This window comes from Eurosta solidaginis, chromosome 1 (genome assembly GCF_040869045.1).
Source record: "Eurosta solidaginis isolate ZX-2024a chromosome 1, ASM4086904v1, whole genome shotgun sequence".
In the NCBI taxonomy this organism is placed as follows: Eukaryota; Metazoa; Arthropoda; class Insecta; order Diptera; family Tephritidae; genus Eurosta; species Eurosta solidaginis.
The window spans coordinates 307547545-307568702 of NC_090319.1; the positions used below are offsets into that span (position 1 = coordinate 307547545).

The 21158-nt window shown below is 35.3% G+C and overlaps 1 protein-coding gene across 1 annotated transcript in view; it reads right to left on the bottom strand.

Moving 5' to 3' along the window:
• Window positions 1-21158, bottom strand: part of side (sidestep) — a 527768-nt gene that overhangs the window by 133731 nt on the left and 372879 nt on the right. The window contains exon 11 of the mRNA XM_067761445.1: window positions 6806-6944. Coding sequence (XP_067617546.1) covers window positions 6806-6944 — 139 coding nt within the window. The remainder of the gene's footprint in view (window positions 1-6805; window positions 6945-21158) is intronic.

Here is a 21158-nt window from a genome sequence, read left to right on the forward strand (position 1 = left end):
CTAGGTTTTGCGTGTTTTTCTGCATTTATTTCATTTTTAAACGGTTTTATTTAGCTTGACTTGACATGCCGCCCCGCCGTTGTGAACCAATTTTGTATTTAAAATTTAAGTAACTTGTCGATAAGCTATAAGTTGAAACTTGGAATGTAGTTTAGAATCCGATGGCAATGCAATAATAAGAAAAAAGCGCCGCTAAGTGGCAATTAAATAAAGACTAAAAACTTGAAAATAAAATTATAAAAAAAAAAAATAATTACGTAGGTTCTAGGTACTAGTTATCACACTCTTCACCAATCTAGGGCGTTGATCATATAATTAAATAAAAGCGTTGGGCGCGTGAAATTTCTAAAATTGTATGCCGTAGCATAACCTGATTAAGGCTCAGTTGGTCTTACTTAAGACTATCAATACAAATTTGACGCGTCCAACGCTTTTATGTAATTGTCTGATCAACGCCCTAGATTGATGAGGAATGTGACGGCTAGTACCTCGGACCTACTGAATTATTTTCTAGCTTTTAGTATTATTATTACTTAATGTAAGTATTATTTTCAATAAAACCATTTAACTTAACATTTTTTTTAAATTATTTTATTTCTCATAAGAAATAGAGTCAGAGTCAAAATTCAATAAATAACATTTCTAAGCATTGGATGACAGCGATTATGTCTTTGCAATACTTGTTTATCTATATAAATGCGAATATTTGTATGTTGTTACGTAATTCCGCCAAAACTACACAACGCGTTGCAACGGTAGAATGTAAAAATGCGCGTGTTTATGTAGCTTCACACACGAAATTCCCCAGGCATACTTTTATCTCGCTCGGTGGCTAGGGTCTTGAGATATAGACCAAAACGTGGACCCGGGTAGCCCTATGATGTGTTTGTACAATATGGGTTTCAACTGAAAGCTGTTGATGAGTACTTTAAAGTAAAGTCCTTCATATTGTGATATTCGGTTTAGTTGCATCAACCTGGCAAAACGGAGCAATATGCATGCGAAGTCGAAATAGAGACATGAATTGATAATACCTACATAAATATGTACATTAGAACGAAATGAAACGCCCGAGTTTAAACGTATATACTCCCTGTTTCTATTATAGGCAATTCTCTTTTGGAGTCGCTGAAAGTGTTGCTCATATCTGGGGCTGGGACTGAGAACGGGACTCGGGCTGGGACTTTGATTGGTGTTGGGACTATAACTTGGAGTAAAGGGTGGATAAGAATAAAAAGAAATATAGAGAAGAGAAAAGAGGAAAGAAGAAAGAGACTAGGAAAGAGAGTAAGGAAAAGACAGAGAGGGAGAAAAGGACGCAGATGATGAGAAAGGCAGAAAGAGGAGTGAATAAAAGGATAAGGAAAAGGGGGAGAGAGTAAGAGGGAAAGTAAAGGGTAAAAACTTCTTGAAAAGTTTGCAGAAAGACCAAAGTTAGAACAGAACTACTTTCCCTTGTGCAATTTGACAGGGACTACAGGCTTGAAAGTTGTTCTTCACATGCATATGCTGAAATGCCTGCCCATGATCCATTGCCTTTCCTTGAAATAATCCAGACCATTCTTCTTTTGTGATAATTTTTTCGCCACTCACATTCTTTAAATGATGCTACATCAGCCTAAGTTCCTATAAGAACCCATTTTTATTTTCAATGAACCTCTTTATAACATCCAAGGCAAATCTTGTAAGGCTGCGTTTTTGCAGTAAAGTACAGGTAGGGGCAGCTTGGACGCAGATTATACGGCCATAGTATTATAGCGTCAGCAAATATTGGTTGGACAGACTACCTGGCTGCCGAACTGCGGGCTCATTGTCGGGAAGGCTCCATTTAAATACAGCCGAAAATACCACCTGGCTGCGAATTTTCGAACAGGCACGGTTCACAAAACATCCTGGACTATGAGGTTGGAAGTTCGCCGACATACTGGTGCCAACCTATGAGGCAAAATGGCGTAGATGCAAGCCCTTCAAAAGCTTAGCTTAATAGTCGGGCGCTATGAAATTCGTTAAGCCTGTTTTATTTAAAGAAAAAGGGTTACTTGGATTACACAACAGAATCACTGATAAAGCTGTGAAGAAATATGAAAACCTCAGAGACCAGCGTAAGCCCCTCAAAAGATAGTCCTCAAGTCCAAGCTTCAACTTAATGTCTCTGAATGTATAAGTAAAAAAACTAAAGACTCAACCAAGTGATTGTCGCTATGCAGAATCGAGGACCTTCGGCATTGTAAGATGATATTCTACCACTACACCATAGCGGTCGCTCATTGTTGGCATCCCGGACAGTACCATAGATCGTCAAAAAAACTTGTCTCTCACGAGGGATGGGATAGCCCTAGATAGCATCCTACATTGAGTGCCATACACGGACATAGATGATGAGGCTCTTATATAGAGTGATTTTTGTTAGTCGAGAGCAAAGTTCTTGCTTTTAAACCACCTACTCAGATGAAATTAGCACTTGTTGGCAATAGTTATTCTCGGTTTGATTTCTAGGCTGACAGTGTTTTTGCTGTTAATGCTGACTCACAGATAGATGAAAACTTTTACTGTCTCGAATTAATCTCCGTCAACAGTAATATGGCTGTGAAAGCGTAGATGCGCCGAATATGAGTAGTATGCCAGCAACTTCATGACCTTTTGCGTCACTTGCTTGTACATAAGCCTCGCCAGTAGCCGAAGATGTAATAAGTGCGGGCTGTAGATGAAAACGGTTGAGCACCTGCGGGAGTGTATTTGGGGAACGGCTACTAGGAGCAGTAGAGTCTTCGAATTCTGAGAGAACAGTGTTAGTGTGATTTTAATACTCCCCTCTTTTTTTATACTCAGTTGAGCAGAGCTCACAGAGTATATTAAGTTTTATTGGATAACGGTTGGTTGTACATATATAAAGGAATCGAGATAGATATAGAATTCCATATATCAAAATAATTAGGATCGAAAAAAATTTGATTGAGCAATGTCCGTCCGTCCGTCCGTTAACACGATAACTTGAGTAAATTTTGAGGTATCTTGATGAAATTTGGTATATAGGTTCCTGAGCACTCATCTCAGATCGCTATTTAAAATGAACGATATCGGACTATAACCACGCCCACTTATTCGATATCGAAAATTTCGAAAAACCGAAAAATTGCGATAATTCATTATAAAAGACAGATAAAGCGACGAAACTTGGTAGATGAGTTGAACTAATGACGCAGAATAGAAAATTAGAAAATTTTGGACAATGGGCGTGGCATCGCCCACTTTTAAAAGAAGGTAATTTAAAATTTTGCAAGCTGTAATTTGGCAGTCGTTGAAGATATCATGATGAAATTTGGCAGGAACGTTACTCCTATTACTATATGTACGCTTAATAAAAATTAGCAAAATCGGAGAAGGACCACGCTCACTTTAAAAGAAAAAATTTTTAAAGTAAAATTTTAACAAAAAATTTAATATCTTTACAGTATATAAGTAAATTATGCCAACATTCAACTCCAGTAATGATATAGTGCAACAAAATACAAAAATAAAAGAAAATTTCAAAATGGGCGTGGCTCCGCCCTTTTTCATTTAATTTGTCTAGGATACTTTTAACGCCATAAGTCGAACAAAAATTAACCAATCCTTTTGAAATTTTGGTAGGGGCATTGATTTTATGACGATAACCCTTTTCTGTGAAAATAGGCGAAATCGGTTGATGCCACGCCCAGTTTTTATACACAGTCGTCCGTCTGTCCTTCCGCATGGCCGCTAACAAGATAACTTGAGCAAAAATTGACATATCTTTAATGAACGTAGTTCACGTGCTTATTTGAACTCACTTTATCTTGGTATGAAAAATGAACGAAATCCGACTATGACCACGCCCACTTTTGCGATATCGAAAATTACGAAAAATGAAAAAAAATGCCATAATTCTATACCAAATATGAAAAAAGGGATGAAACATGGTAAGGTAATTGGTTTGTTTTATTGACGCGAAATATAAATTTAGAAAAAACTTTATAAAATGGTTGTGACACCTACCATATTAAGTAGAAGAAAATGAAAAAGTTCTGCATGGCGAAATAAAAAACCCTTAAAATCTTGGCAGGTATTACATATATAAATAAATTAGCGGTATCCAACAGATGATATTCTGGGTCACCCTGGTCCACATTTTGGTCGATATCTGGAAAACGCCTTCACATATACAACTACCACCACTCCCTTTTAAAACTCTCATTAATACCTTTCATTTGATACTCATATCGTACAAACAAATTCTAGAGTGACCCCTGGTCCACCTTTATTGTGAATGCTCGAAAAGGCGTCCACCTATAGAGCTAAGGCCCACTCCCTTTTAAAATACTCATTAAAACCTTTCGTTTGATACCCATATTGTACAAACGCATTCTAGCGTCACCCATGGTCCACCTTTATGGCGATATCTCGAAAAGGCGACCACCTATACAACTACCACCACTCCCTTTTAAAACCGTCATTAATACCTTTAATTTGATACCCATATCGTACACACACATTCTAGAGTCACCCCTGGTCCACCTTTATGGCGATATTTCGAAACGGCTTCCACCTATAGAACTAAGGCCCACTCCCTTTCAAAACACTCATTAACACCTTTCATTTTATACCCATATCGTACAAACACGTTATAGAGTCACCCCTGGTCCACCTTTATGGCGATATCTCGAAAAGGCGTCCACCTATAGAAATAAGGCCCACTCCCTTTTAAATAATCATTAACGCCTTGCATTTGGTACCCATATCGTACAAAAGCATTCTAGAATCACCCCTGGTCTACTTGTATGTCGATATCTCGAAAAAGCGACCACCTATAGAACTAAGGCCCACTCCCTTTTAAAATACTCATTACTACCTTTCATTTGATACCCATATCGTACAAACTCATTTCGATATCTCGAAAACCTATAGAACTAAGGATCACTCCCTTTTTAAATACTCATTACCACCTTTCATTTGATACCCATATCGTACAAACACATTCTAGAGTCACCCCTGGTCCACCTTTATGGCGACATCCCGAAATCGCGTACGCCTATAGAACTATGGCCCACTGCCTTTTAAAATACTTTTTAATACCTTTCTTTTGATACACATATTGTACAAACAAATTCTAGAGTCACCCCTGGTCCACCTTTATGGCGATATTTCGAAAATGCGACCACCTATACAACAACCACCACTCCCTTTTAAAACCCTCATTGATATCTTTAATTTGATACCCATATCGTACAAACACATTCTAGAGTCACCCCTGGTCCACCTTTATGGCGATATTTCGAAACGGCGTCCACCTATAGAACTAAGGCCCACTCCCTTTTAAAATACTCATTAACACCTTTCATTTGATACCCATATCGTACAAACTCATTTCGATATCTCGAAAACCTATAGAACTAAGGATCACTCCCTTTTTAAATACTCATTACCACCTTTCATTTGATACCCATATCGTACAAACACATTCTAGAGTCACCCCTGGTCCACCTTTATGGCGACATCCCGAAATCGCGTACACCTATAGAACTATGGCCCACTGCCTTTTAAAATACTCTTTAATACCTTTCTTTTGATACACATATTGTACAAACACATTCTAGAGTCACCCCTGGTCCACCTTTATGGCGACATCCCGAAATCGCGTACACCTATAGAACTATGGCCCAGTCCCTTTTAAAATACTCTTTAATACCTTTCTTTTGATACCCATATTGTACAAACAAATTCTAGAGTCACCCCTGGTCCACCTTTATGGCGATATTTCGAAAATGCGACCACCTATACAACAACCACCACTCCCTTTTAAAACCCTCATTAATATCTTTAATTTGATACCCGTATCGTACAAACAAATTCTAGAGTCACCCCTGGTCCACCTTTATGGCGATATTTCAAAAATTCGGCCACCTATACAACAACCACTCCCTTTTAAAACCCTCATTAATATCTGTAATTTGATACCCATATCGTACTAACAAAGTCTAGAGTCACCCCTGGTCCACCTTTATTGCGATACCTCGAAAAGGCGTCCACCTATAGAACTAAGGCCCACTCCCTTTTAAAATACTCATTAACTACTTTCTTTTGATACCCATATTTTACAAACAAATTTAGGGTCACCCCTGGTCCACCTTTATGGCGATATTTCGAAGCGGCATCCACCTATAGAACTAAGGCCCACTCCCTTTTAAAATACTCATTAACACCATTCGTTTGATACCCATATTTTACAAACAAATTTAGGGTCACCCCTGGTCCACCTTTATGGCGATATCTCGAAATGGCGTCCACCTATAGAACTAAGGCCCACGCCCTTTTAAAACGCTCATTAACACCTTTCTTTTGATACCCATTACGTACAAACGCATTCTAGAGTCACCCCTGGCCCACATTTATGGCGATATCTCGAAAAGGCGACCACCTATAGAACTATGGCCCACTCCCTCATAAAATACTCTTTAATGCCTTTCATTTGATACACATGTCATACAAACACATTCCAGGGTTCCCTCGGTTCATTTTCCTACATGGTTATTTTCCCTTATGTTGTTACCATAGCTCTCAACTGAGTATGTAATTTTCGGTTACACCCGAACTTAACCTTCCTTACTTGTTTTTAAGAGACTTGGTTGCATGATGAGTTCTTCTTCAGTTTATATTTACATTTCAAGCAGTCCTGATCTCAAACGCTTATTATTTCAGTGTACTCCCAAACAATTTAGCACTAGGAAGTCTTAGAGACACTGTTGTCCACTGTGCTTTGTATATACTTATGTTATCTTTATATACTTACATTGCACTATCAGTGTTAAGCTGGAGCTACGCGTTTCTCCCTCCGTATTGGCAGCACCACAAGCGTAGGCCCCCGCACTTTCGCGTTCCAACTGAGTTAGATGCAAAATCTCCGAATTCTCGCCAGACATACGCATGCCCTAAAATATAAGGAAAAATAAAGAATAATTATTTACTCAAATACATTATACAATTTTTTCATTGCCTATAGTGTAAGATCCCGAGACTGCCAGACATTCGTCATTTTATAAAAGTTGAAATTGCACCAGTGCATACTTCCAACTGAAACAGGATCGTCAGTATATTATAAAACTTGAGCCATAGTGGCTTTAACAGATACCATGTAAAAATTACGCAGAAAGATAAACCTTCCTTTCGTCATTTTATAGAGACTGATTTTCATGGTCTTCATCACGATATAAGAATCCACTAGCCTTATTGGCAGACACTTTCCATTGTGGCTTTGTCCAGCCAGACACTTTTTATAATGCAAAGCTGTACTTCTTCATAAACCTAAATACTTTCTCATAAGCTGAAAGGTTTTTACGGCAAAAAAAAATTTCAAACGTTTTTTTAAAGATTTTTATCGAATTTCAGTATAAAATTGCTTCGATGTTCTTTGTTTAGAAGGATTAAAAGTGTCTGGCTAATCAAAGTCACTAGGGGAAGTGTCTGGCAATGAGGCTAGTGGCTTCTTATATCGCGACGAAAACCATATATGAAAATCAGTCTTTATAAAATGACGAAAGAAAGGTCTATTTTTCTGCAAAATTTTTGCACGATATCTGTTAAAGCGACTATGACTCAAGTTTTATAATAGACAAACGATGCAGCTTCAGTTGGAAGTATGCACTGGCGAAATTTCAACTTTTATAAAATGACAAAGGTCTGGTTCCTAAAACTGCTGAAACCGAAAGAATGAGCGGTTGGTTAGTCACACGACTGTAATTATCCCAAATGAAAAGTGAAAACGAACAATTTTTCGTCAGTACTGACAATATTTCTCTTTAGTTTTTCCTCTCCTCAACTTAAAGAAAATTATTCGCATTGGGAAAATCGCTAGCAGGTGTGTATCATTAAACACATAAAAGGAAAAAAAAACAGATTAAAAAAAACTATTGTTTTTGTTTTATCGGCCTTTTGATAAAGGACTCAAGGTACGAAACGAGCTCAAGGCCAGAGCAATAATTTTTTGCAATGATTATTGTTTTTTTAATTTTTCTATAATTGAAAAATTGTATTTTGTTTTTGGAATAGTACAATTGTATACAATGGTTAATAACCCGAACATTACATACTCAGCTGAGAACTTTGGAGACAAAATAAAGGAAAATCACCATGTTACCTAGGGTAACCCTGGAATGTGTTTGTATGACATAGGTATTATTACATGGAAGGTATTAAAGAGTATTTTAAAAGGGAGTGGGCCATATTTCTATAGGTGGACGCGATTTCGAGACATCGGCAGAAAGGTGGACCAGGGGTGACTCTATAATGTGTTTGTACGATATGGGTATGAAATGAAAGATGTTAATGATAGTTTTAAAGAGGAGGGGAAGGCGTTATCGAGAATCGACTAAAATGGAGATTAAGGTGGCCAAGATCATCATCTGTCGGGTACGGCTAATTCATTTATATATGTAATACCACGAACAGTAGTCCTGCCATGATTCCAAGGGCTTTTGATTTCGCCCTACAGAACTTTTTCATTTTATTCTACTTAATATGTTAGGTGTCACACCCATTTTTTAAAGTTTTTTCTAAAGTTATATTTTCATCAAAAACCCAATCTAATCACCAAGTTTCATCCCTTTTTTCGTATTTGGTATAAAATCACGGCATTTTTCATTTTTCGAAATTTTCGATATCGAAAAAGTGGGCGTGGTTGTAGTCCGATTTCGCTAATTTTAAATAGCGATCTGAGATGAGTGCCTAGGAATTTACATACCCAATTTTATTAAGATACCTCAAAATTTACTCAAGTTTTCGTGTTTAAGGAAGACGGACGGACGGAAGGACGGACAGACATGGCTAAATGAATTTCTTTTTTCGCTGAGATCATTTTGAAATATGGAAGTCTATATCTATCTCGCCTTTTATACTCTCTGATTTCCTGGTTCGCATCTTCTAGGCGTTTCCAATTCCAGAATCTACTAGTTAGCCATCAGCTATCAAATTTCTCAGCTGTAACTACAATTGGACGATTTTATGGCTTCTCTCATTGCATACTTTCGGGAGTTTCTCAAATATATGCATGCGGTTGTGCGTTGCTTCTCAGCTTCGTATACGTACATATGTGTAGACATAGTGATTGATTCGTTTATGTAGATACATAATGATTGATTTATGGATGTGCATACAAGGCGTTGCTTAGTATCGGCTTAGAGATAGCAGTACCCCTTGTTGTTGCTTATATTCGTAACAATACTATGTGAGCTCTGCTCAGCTGAGTATAAAAAAGAACAAAAAAGGTAGAGCTCATTAAATATAAAATGCTTGAAATTTAGATATAATTCGGTTTGTTTCATTATGCAAGCTTCAGAATTTATTTGAAACCCACATCCTATGCATGAAAGTATTGTATGAAACCTCTTCAAAAGATTGATGTTTATGCCGGTTATATCTGATGTTATTTCAGGATCTCCAAAGCATCTTCTCGCAGTGTTGTCATCATTTGTGTTGCCGGTTTTTTTTCCTTAGCATATCAATCAAAAAACCAATTTCTTTCCTGAATCTATTTTGGATATGTTCTTTCTTCTTTTTCATCTTTTCCTTATTTTCCTCGCCCCTCACACACCAGGTCTTCATATCCATTCGATAAGCGATGTATAGCATACATTCCATGCATCGTATCCAAGAATGTAAAGGGGAAATTCCGAAAGCAAGCATGCTTTTGTCAACATTTCGCTCTGACAGGGCTCGCATATTGTTCATATCTTTTGGAGAAGCCCCACATATGTAGCACTTTTGCGATGATGTATATGCCGACAGAGCGTTAGGTAAACGTTTATGTGAGGTAAACCTACATATGTATATATATTCCCAAAGCATTCAATTGACTAGAAGTATTACCCATAATAGACGATACCCAGGTAGGCGTGCATACATAATATAAGTTGATGGGATAAGTGTACAACTCGCTAACTATGGGAAAACTCATATGACAAACAATGAAGGCTATTTAGTGCACAAGTTTCCTTTTTCTGGGTTTTTACCATTTCAGGTATAACTGTCTTTTTTCTGGATCTAGTATTGCAGACTTGAATTGAGGGCATTCCATTGTTAGGTCACTGCGCTTCATACGTGGGCGAGGGCATAGAGACCTTAAGTTGGCGATTACAAATAAAAACGCAAAATTTCGCAATGATTTGTTTTTTTTTTGTCTAAAACTATATGAAATTCCCTTTAATGTGTATATATTCGTTCAAGGGAATTGGGCGGAATCAGGCAAGTTTTATTCTATTGAAAACGAAACATTTTTTAAGCTTACCAAACTTTTAGTGGCTGTCTAAAACAAAAAAAAAAAAAAAACAAAAAAAAAAAAAAAATTTAAAAAAATGCCTACGTGGCTGAAACTTACCAATGCTGTTATAAACTACCCAAGTATGTTAAATAAAATAGTTTGAAGTCAAAAGAGTTATCGAAAAATCCACCATGTGGCCACAAAGTTGGTCAAAAATTTTAGACTGTGAAATGATTTTTACACTTGTTTCAATTTTCCAAGTTTCATAATGATTATCATGGTGATCGTGGGTTTTTTGCTTTGCTGTGTATACACTTTCTTAACAGTTGGTTATTAGTCTGTTGCATGTCAAAATATTTTTGAGATTGGAGAACATTGTTTTTTGGACTTTTGGCATCCTAAAAGTGAAAAAAGCTACACTGTGCGCCGGTCCATATAGTATATTCCTCAACATGCTTCAAATCTCAAGTAGAGAGATCGTGGCTGACTGGACCATGCAACGAACTCCTTTGGGGAACTGCTCGTGCGTTTTCCCAGCAAAGCAGAAGAGATCAATGTTATTTATCCCAAAGATTACAGACCTATTATCTAATATAATTTCTGCTCAAAACCTTTGAATGGCTTATAAATGTGTATTCAAAGTCAAATATGGATGTAAAACTGGTCTCCAAAACATAACGTGCATACACCAAAGGCACGTTGGTAGGCATAGGGTGGTTATGAACAAATAGAAAGCACTGGAATATAATGAATATGCCTTGGAGGTCTTCTTTGACACCCCTGGAAGTAATCGGAAAAAGGTAAAAAATATACATTTATACAACAAGCAGTAGAGATGCGGCACCAAATGCGGGACTGCAAAGTGTTGAAGACCAATGCAATATTTCAATTAAAGACTAACAAAGTTCCTCCTTGCATTAAAGAGAGGCTCATAATGAGCATTCATACCTGACAGTGACTTCTGGCGTCACATGGTTTTAAATTAGGCCCTGCCGCTGGGATCAGATGTAGGAGGTTTGATTTATGAGTTTCAGCCTTGCGAGCGCAGGGATGTGCTTGTGTCCAGCTATTAGGAGCACAGCTATCAGCCCTTAAATCAGCAAGCACGATATGTCCTAGAAAGCTTATCGTGCTGCCAATAGGACGGAGTGTTGGTTTTTGATAGGATGTTTTAGTTTAGTCTTTGAGACAACTTTCGGTAGCACAATGGACTCATTATGTGCGGTTCCCTCGGATCGAGCATTTCAACCTAATATTACCGGCTGGCAAACAAAGCACAATTCAGGAAATAACTATTTCAGCTGTTGTCGCCTCAAATAGCATTCCCATACAATTTTAGTACCCCAGTAGAACGATTTTTGCATTAAAATAAAAAGAGTGAGAATAAGGGGAAGAATTCACATCTGACTGCAGGTTGATGAGCAGGTTTTCGAACCGAAATTTTCACTGCACAGTATGGAGGCGAATGTTGACTTGGCTAGTGCCCCCGGTGGTGAATCGTAGTCATGTCTAAGAATGCTGCCTGCATTCGATTGAAGAAAGGTGATCCTCGTAAAATGTTAAGATTTTAATTAAAAAAATTCCTAACTGATAAAAGAATAATATCGAAATTTGCTTTAAAACCACATAATAATTTTTTACCAAAGAAATGTCTTATCTGAATAATATTAAGGCAATTTTATTGCGTAACCTGAACCTCTAAATAAGTGAATTTTCTATCAATGTTCGTATGTATAAATAAAACTTAATACAAACTTATCTAGATAAATATGCCACCGCATGCACGTTCTAAGACTTCTCAATTAACATGAAAGTTAAAAGTCAAAAAACTTAAAGTTAATCAATATAGGACTAACTGTTTTTAGATAACTTCCTTAATGTTGGAAGGAGCGTAAAACTTTGAAATACTTTTGCTAGCCTATTCTCGGAAAAATTCATTTAAGTTGAGATGAAATCGAAATTAGTTGGCTTTTTGTTTTCAAAAGTATTTGCAGTATATGATCTTCCATTAGCAAGAAGACTTGAGCAGCGAAGGTAATATAATTCAAGGTGACTTAATATATAAATATATAAATATATATGTATGTTGATATGTAAATATGCATTTGTGTTCAAGTTGGTGTATAAACGTTAATCAAAAGGAAATCCTGTTTTAATTTCTAAAACAATTTTCATGTTGTTTCTTTCTTAATAAATATATACATATATGTGAGAGCAAACGTACATAACAACAAGCTCTAAAAATTTATTTTATAGTTGTTAATATAGTTTTATTAAGGCCCTCTTTTTGTTAGAAACATTGAATTTATTCTGGTAATAACTTAGTTATTTATATTTTGCAGGATAGGTTTTGGCTTTGTTGTTGTTAATATTTTATCGCAGACGAATGATGAGCTGGCATTTATGATGCATTAAAATAGTCCTCATAATTCTAATAAAGAATTTATTCACAAGGGCAAAAATAATATACATAAGTCTAATCCCTACTGCAAACAGTGGAGGGGTGTCGCACAAGGATCAAAACTAAGATTTTTCTATCGAGACTAAAAAAATGTACTTAATACAAAGACTGATATTATTGTAGAAGAGGATGTCACATATATCTAAGCTTTGGCCCCGATTGAAAGGGTTTGAAAGATGCCGCATAAGTTGGCAATTTATTTTATTTAATTTTATATTTCATTTTACTTTGTTTTATTATATTTCAATTTACTTCATTTTATTTTATTTTACTTTATTTCATTTTTATTTTTCATTTTATTTTATTTAAATTTATTTTATTTATTTTATTTTATTTTATTTCAATTTATTAAAAGTTATTTTTTATTATTTTATTTTATTTTATTTTATTTTTTTGTATTTTATTTTATTTTATTTTATTTTACTTTATTTTAATTAATTTAATTTATATTAGAGAAAAATTGTAAGTTTACAAACGGCGATGGTAACTAGGCCATGTTTCTGAATTTCACTTCTTCATCAATATGAGCAAAGCTCGCTAATTAAATACATTAATTTAATTTAATTTTATTTTACTTTATTTATTTTAACAGTGGAGGGGTGTCGCACAAGGATCAAAACTAAGATTTTTCTATCGAGACTAAAAAAATGTTCTTAATACAAAGACTGATATTATTGTAGAAGAGGATGTCACATATATCTAAGCTTTGGCCCCGATTGAAAAGGTTTGAAAGATGCCGCATAAGTTGGCAATTTATCTTATTTAATTTTATATTTCATTTTACTTTGTTTTATTTTATTTTAATTTACTTCATTTTATTTTATTTTACTTTATTTTATTTTTATTTTTCATTTTATTTTATTTAAATTTATTTTATTTATTCTTTTTTATTTTTAATTTATTTTATCTTATTTTATTTTATTTTATTTTATTTTATTTTATTGTATTTTATTTTATTTTATTTTATTTTATTTTATTTTATCTTATTTTATATTATTTTACTTTATTTTAATTAATTTAATTTATATTAGAGAAAAATTGTAAGTTTACAAACGGCGATGGTAACTAGGCCATGTTTCTGAATTTCACCTCTTCATCAATATGAGCAAAGCTCGCTAATTAAATACATATGATCATATTGATATAATAGTAACAGCGGAAGTATTAAAAACAAATATTGTAAAAATCCGAACAAATGTTACTAAGCTTTCAAAAGCGCGCCTAAAAATCATATCCACACCATTAGGAATAAACTACATACAGAGTGTATGTGCCTACATGGTGATCAAAAGGAATATAAACAAAAAGGCAACTCTTAGAGACCAATTGTACAGCGAACAACGGGACATTCATATGGCTTAGCAGCTAAGGGCTTGCACTGATATGAATGTTGGAGATTCGAGTTCAACGCTCAGCTCCCGAAAACCTAGCTGATGAAGAAGTGAAATTCAGAAACATGTCCTAGTAACCATCGCCGTTTGTAAACTTACAATTTTTCTCTAATATCAATTACAAAAACCATTGTATAAAGCAATATGAGCAAAGCTCGCTAATTAAATACATTAATTTAATTTAATTTTATTTTATTTTATTTTACTTTATTTTATTTTAACAGTGGAGGGGTGTCGCACAAGGATCAAAACTAAGATTTTTCTATCGAGACTAAAAAAATGTACTTAATACAAAGACTGATATTATGGTAGAAGAAGGTGTCACATATATATATATATCTATCATATAGCTTTGGCCCCGATTGAAAAGATTTGAAAGATGCCGCATAAGTTAGCAATTTATCTTATTTAATTTTATATCTCATTTTATTTTGTTTTATTTTATTTTAATTTACTTCATTTTATTTTATTTTACTTTATTTTATTTTTATTTTTCATTTTATTTTATTTAAATTTATTTTATTTATTCTTTTTTATTTTTATTTTATTTTATCTTATTTTATTTTATTTTATTTTATTTTACTTTATTTAACTTTATTTTTAATTTATTTTATTTTATTTTATTTCATTTTATTTTATTTTATTTTATTTTATTTTATTTTTTTGTTTACTTGTTTCTGTATGACGCCTCTGTGTGCTGGCTCCCGATTTCTAAACTAAAGTCGCATATTTAAAGTAAAAGAACAGCGATTTAATTAATTACATAATTTTTTATCAAAATCTCCAATTTATTTTAGGATTTTTTTAGAATTTTTTCGAGTACTAGTTTTACAGCTCATTCAATATGATTTAAGCAATACGGAAGCTCTAAAACGCCATCGACTATCGTTTAATTATACTCAGCTGAGCAGAGCTCACAGAGTATATTAATTTTGTTCGCATAACGGTAATCCGTAACGGCATAAACTAATCGAGATTGATATAGACTTCTATATATCAAAATGATCTGGGCGAAAAAAGAAATTCATTTAGCCATGTCTGTCCGTCCGTCCGTCCGTCCGTAAACACGACAACTTGAGTAAATTTTAAGGTATCTTGATGAAATTTGGTATGTAGGTACCTGGGCACTCATCTCAGATCGCTATTTAAAATGAACGAAATCGGACCATAAACATGTCCACTTTTTCGATATCGAAAATTTCGAAAAACCGAAAAAGTGATATAATTCATTACAAAAGACGGCTAAAGCGATGAAGCGTGGTAGGTGGGTTGATCTTATGATGCAGAGCAGAAAGCTAGTAAAATTTTGGACAATGGGCGTGGCACCGCCCACTTTTAAAAGAAGGTAATTGCAAAGTTTTGCGAGCTGTAATTTGGCAGTCGTTGAAGGTATCATGATGAAATTTGGCAGGCACATTGCTACTATTACTATATGTGTGCTAAATAAAAATTAGCAAAATCGTATTACGAACACACCCACTTAAAAAAAAATTTTTTTAAGTCAAATTTTAACAAAAAATTGTATATCGTTACAGTATATAAGTAAATTATGTCAACATTCAACTCCAGTAATGATAAGGTGCAACAAAATACAAAAATAAAAGAAAATTTCAAAATGGGAATGGCTCCGCCCTTTTTCATTTAATTTGTCTAGAGTACTTTTAACGCCATAAGTCGAACAAAAAATTACTAATCCTTGCGAAATTTGGTGGGGTATTGATTTTATGACGATAGCTGTTTTCTGTGAAAATGGGCGAAATCGTTTGAAGCCACGCCCAGTTTTTATACACAGTCGACCGTCTGTCCTTCCGCTCGGCCGTTAACACGATAACTTGGGCCAAAATCGATATATCTTTACTAAACTCAGTTCACGTACTTATCTGAACTCACCTTATATTGGTATAAAAAATGGCCGAAATCCGACTATGACCATATCCACTTTTTCGATATCGAAAATTACGAAAAATTAAAAAAATTTCATAATTCTATACCAAATACGAAAAAAGGGATGAAACATGGTAATTGGATTGATTTTTTGACGCAAAATATAACTTTAGAAAAAAACTTTGTAAAACGGGTATGACACCTACTATATTAAGTAGAAGAAATGAAAAAGTTCTGCAGGGCGATATAAAAAACACTTGAAACCCTGGCAGGAATACTGTTCGTGGTATTACATATATAAATAAATTAGCGGTACCCGACAGATGATGTTCTGGGTCACCCTGGTCCACATTTTGGTCGATATCCCGAAAATGCCTTCACATATACAACTAAGGGCCACTGCCTTTTAAACCCCTCATTAATACCTTTCATTTGATACCCATATCGTACAACACACATTCTAGAGTCACCCCTGGTCCACCTTTATCGCGATATCCCCAAATGGCGTCCACCTGTAGAAATATGGCCCACTCCCTCATAAAATACTCTTTGATACACATGTCATACAAACACATTCCAGGGTTACCCTAGGTTCATTTTCCTACATGGCGATTTTCCCTTATTTTGTCTCAAAAGCTCTCAGCTGAGTATGTAATGTTCGGTTACACCCGAACTTATCCTTCCTTACTTGTTGTTTATTATTATTGTAGATTATGGGCGTCAATTTTTTAAAGCAAACAGTTAAAATTGCCTTTTTCTGTTGCAAATAAATATGCAAATCTTTGTTTAGGATGAATGTAATATATTTATTTTTAAAAATTTATAGTAAACTCTTTTATAATTTATGCGATTGTGTGTAATAGCAAACACGTTCATGCAATAAAATCACACACTTAAAAGACACGCACACTCAATAAGTCAAATAATACGATAAGAATGACATATTACTATGCAGCTACATATGTAACACATGTATTAACAACAACAACACAAACATACACATGTTTGAATGTAATAAGTGGCATTTTAAGACCAAAACTTTATTACTTCTCAGTGTCAGTTTCATCACCACGCTTCTCTCATAATCTCAGTTAGGATTTTTTATTGGCATTAGACACATATTTATATATGTAAATATACATGATCTGCGCGAGTTAGCGTGTGTTCCTGAAGATGCCATTTATAACGCCCATAGCATAATAAACAATCCTACACTTAATATTTGCTACTTATACTCAAAATTTAGCGTTCGTGTAAGCTTGCGGCTTTAAGTGCTCATACTTAGATATAACGAAGCAGGTGCGTGATAGCACGATACCGCATTGATTTTTAACTTTATGTGAAAAATTAGGAAAAACGTAGTATTTGGAAAATTTTTAATAAAATATCATTAAATAATTGGAGGCAGAAACAAAAAAGGCGTGGTAACAAGTACGCATGGAATTGAATTTATAAACATTAGGGCATATTACGTAGCATGGCGCAATATGAAATGTCAATGAAGACGTAGTGTATGGTTTTGGGGGTGCTGTGTTGGGGAATACTGCATGTAAGCTAATATAAGACCGTATCGTTACAACACTGTTATCAGTTTGTTATAAGTTTTTTACCGGCGAGGTATTGACAAGTTATCGATTTGCTAACGAAGTGTTATGTATTCGATATAGATAACAAAGCTTTTGAATGTGCAATCGATTTTCTATTGAAGAGTTATCGGATTTTTATTGTTTTATTTTGGAAAAATTAACAATATTTTATCAAAGGGCCATCGATTTCTTACCAAAACGCTATCGGTTTATTACCGTTATGCTATTGAAGATATAACGATATGTTATCAAAAAGTTATCGATTTATCGAATTATATCAATTTGTTATAGGAAATTAACTGAGTTTTTATCATAGAACTGCAAAAATCACAATTTTCTTGATTTAATCAAACACTATAACTTGCATTCACATTCAATCATGCGAATAAACTCATATTGAATAAACTCATAATTGAATAAACTAGTAATTGAATATACTCAGCATCTGTGCATGATTGCGATCGAATGACCGAACAGGTTTTGCGTACGATTGTATTGATCAAACGAAGGCAAGCGGAGAATAAAATCAAAGCACGAGAATTAGTATCATTAAGTTCGACAAACAAACACAATCGTAAGCAATGTTTATATGAATATTTATATGTAACTTTTCGCCGTGACGTAAGCAGAAGAATCATGCAAATATTCAGACGAATGGAGTTTTCATATTTGCCTTTTCATTCCGATGAATGTAATCACCGTTGAGGCAAACGAGCAAACGCCTGAATTGATTATATTCACGCATGCAATAAGTTGGTTGATTTGAAATCAATGTCGATTATGTTCGTTTAAGCAAGTTGGATCATTGAACACGATCATGTTGTCGAATGTAATCGAAGGTTGTTGTGTTCGATTTTTGCAGTTCATTGGTTTTTATAAGCGTGTTACCGTGTCAATTCATTATCGAAAAGTTGTCAGGTTATTATCAAAAAAAATTCGTTGGGTTATCGATTTTTAATCGAAACATTATCGATATGTTATCAAATAAATATCGGAAAGTTATAAGTTTTTTGCAAGATTCGTCTAGGTGTTTTTTGGGCATAACGGGTGTGATGACATTGTGTTCTGCTAATAAAATTAGTGCCTTAGTGGGAAAACTCCCTAGCCTATCCTAACAAAGAACAAGTAAGCAAATGAAAGGTGCTAATAAGTATTTTAAAAGGAAGTAGTGGTCGTTAATTGTATAGGCCTTTTCTAGATATATCGCCATAAGCGTGGACCAGGGGTGACTATATAATGTGTTTGTATGATATGGGTATCAAATTAAAGGTATTAATGAGGGTTTTAAAAGGAAGTTGCCCTTAGTTGTATATGTGAAGGTGTTTTCGAGATATCGACCAAAATGTGGACCAGGGTGACCCAGAACATCATCTGCCGGGTACCGCTAATTTATTTATATATGTAATACCACGAACAGTATTCCTGCCAAGATTCAAAGGGTTTTTGATTTCGCTATGCAGAACTTTTTCATCTTCTACTGCTTAATATGGCAGGTGTCACAACCATTTTACAAAGTTTTTTCTAAAGTTATATTTTGCGTCAATAAACCAATCCAATTACCATGTTTCATCCCTTTTTTCAAATTTGGTATAGAATTATGGTATTTTTTTAATTTTTCGTTATTTTCGATATCGAAAAAGTGGGCGTGGCCATAGTCAGATTTCGGGAATAAAGTGAGTTCAGATAAGTACGTGAACTAAGCTTAGTAAAGATATATCGATTTTTGACCAAGTTATCGCGTTAACGGCCGAGTGGAAAGACATATTGTCAACTGTGTATAAAAAATGGGCGTGGCTTCTACCGATTTCGCCCATTTTCACAGAAAACAGTTATCGTCATAGAATATATAGCTCTACCAAATTTGTAAATTTTTGTTCCACTTATGGAATTAAAAGTAGTCTAGACAAATTAAATGAAAAAGGCGGTGCAAAGCCCATTTTGAAAATTTCTTTTATTTTTGTATTTTGTTGCACCATGTCATTACTGGAGTTGAATTTTATCATAATTTTCTCATACACTATAAAGATATTAAATTTTTTGTTAAAATTTGACTTTTAAAATTCTTTTCAATCCGATTTTGCTAATTTTTATTTAGCACACATATAGTAATAGGGGTAACGTGCCTGCCAAATCTCATCACGATATCTTCAACGACCGCCAAATTACAGCTTGCAAAACTTGTAATTATCTTCTTTTAAAAGTGGGCGGTGCCACGCCCATTGTCCAAGGTTAGGTTGGTTAGGTTGATCTGGTCGGTACATAAGTACCTCACATAGACTGAATAATTCGGTAGTGTTACCAGAAATTTGTTTTAACGACCAAACTGAAAAACCCTATCAAAAACCAGGACCTATGTTATAAAATAACTACGTCCTCTTGGCAAATACTAGAAGCTTCCTAGGACTTAAGCCACTTGCTGCTTCTAGATCTGACATCTGTATCACTCCTAATAGCTAAAGTCTTAGCATGGCAAGCGCAGGGCACGAGCACAGAACGTGCTCGATCATTTCCTCCTCCGGCCCGCACTTCCTACATCTGCTATCACTGACCAGGCCTAATTTAATGGCATGCGACGCCAGAAGGCAGTGTCCAGTCAGAATACCCGTCATGAGTCTACAGTCCTTTTTTTTTAGTGATAGAAGCAACTTTGTTAGTCTAAGGTTGTAAGACCCACGCTAACACGCATTTAGATCCTGTGCTATGCTAGATTATTGCCTTAATTGCTGCTTGACTGTCAATATAAAAGTTAACACGATTGCAGCTTGGGCTATTTTCTTCCAGAGTTTCTAAACCTTTGGTTACGGCTACTATTTCCGCTTGGAAAACGCTACAGCAATCCAGCAGCCTGTAGGATCTGTGTTTGTTTTCGGATCAGCACAGTATACCGCAGACCCTACTCCTCACACTACTTTGGAACCATCTGTGTACACACGTATTGCCCCGTCCGCCATTTGAGCACCCATGCGCCAACCGCCCACCTCTATTGTGGCCTTAAGATCGTCCTCGAAGCGCAGATAGGGAATCAGGTAGTCTGTTCGTCTTGTGATTGATGACGCTATATTACTATTTCCGTATTGTCGGCGCTCAAGCTGCCCCGAGGCACCAAGCCTGGTTGCAGTTGTTAACGCTATGTTCTTTGCTAGCAGGTCTACAGGTGAAATGTACAGAATGGCATACCGTGCAGCTGTAGCGGTTGTTTTCAGGGCTCCCGTAATGCCAAACATTGATGGTCTGCATACCCCTTCTAATTTTTTGCGGTAGGTTGCTTTTTGTGTAGCTTTCTACCAAAAAGGAATTCCATAGTATAGGATACGGCTTGCAATCGCTGTAAAAACCCAATGAGAAAGAGAGGGCAATAAGCCCCACGTACACCCCAGCATTTTTTACATACATAAGGTGCCGCTGAAGCCATCTTCACCCTCTCCTCGACGTTGAGCTTCAATGACAGCTTACTGTCTAGGATGATTCCTAGATATATTGTGCAAGGTTTCTCCTGTAGGGTCACCCCTCCTAACTTAGGCCTGCTCCAATTTAGCACATTGTACCTCTTTTTAAAGAGGACCATATCC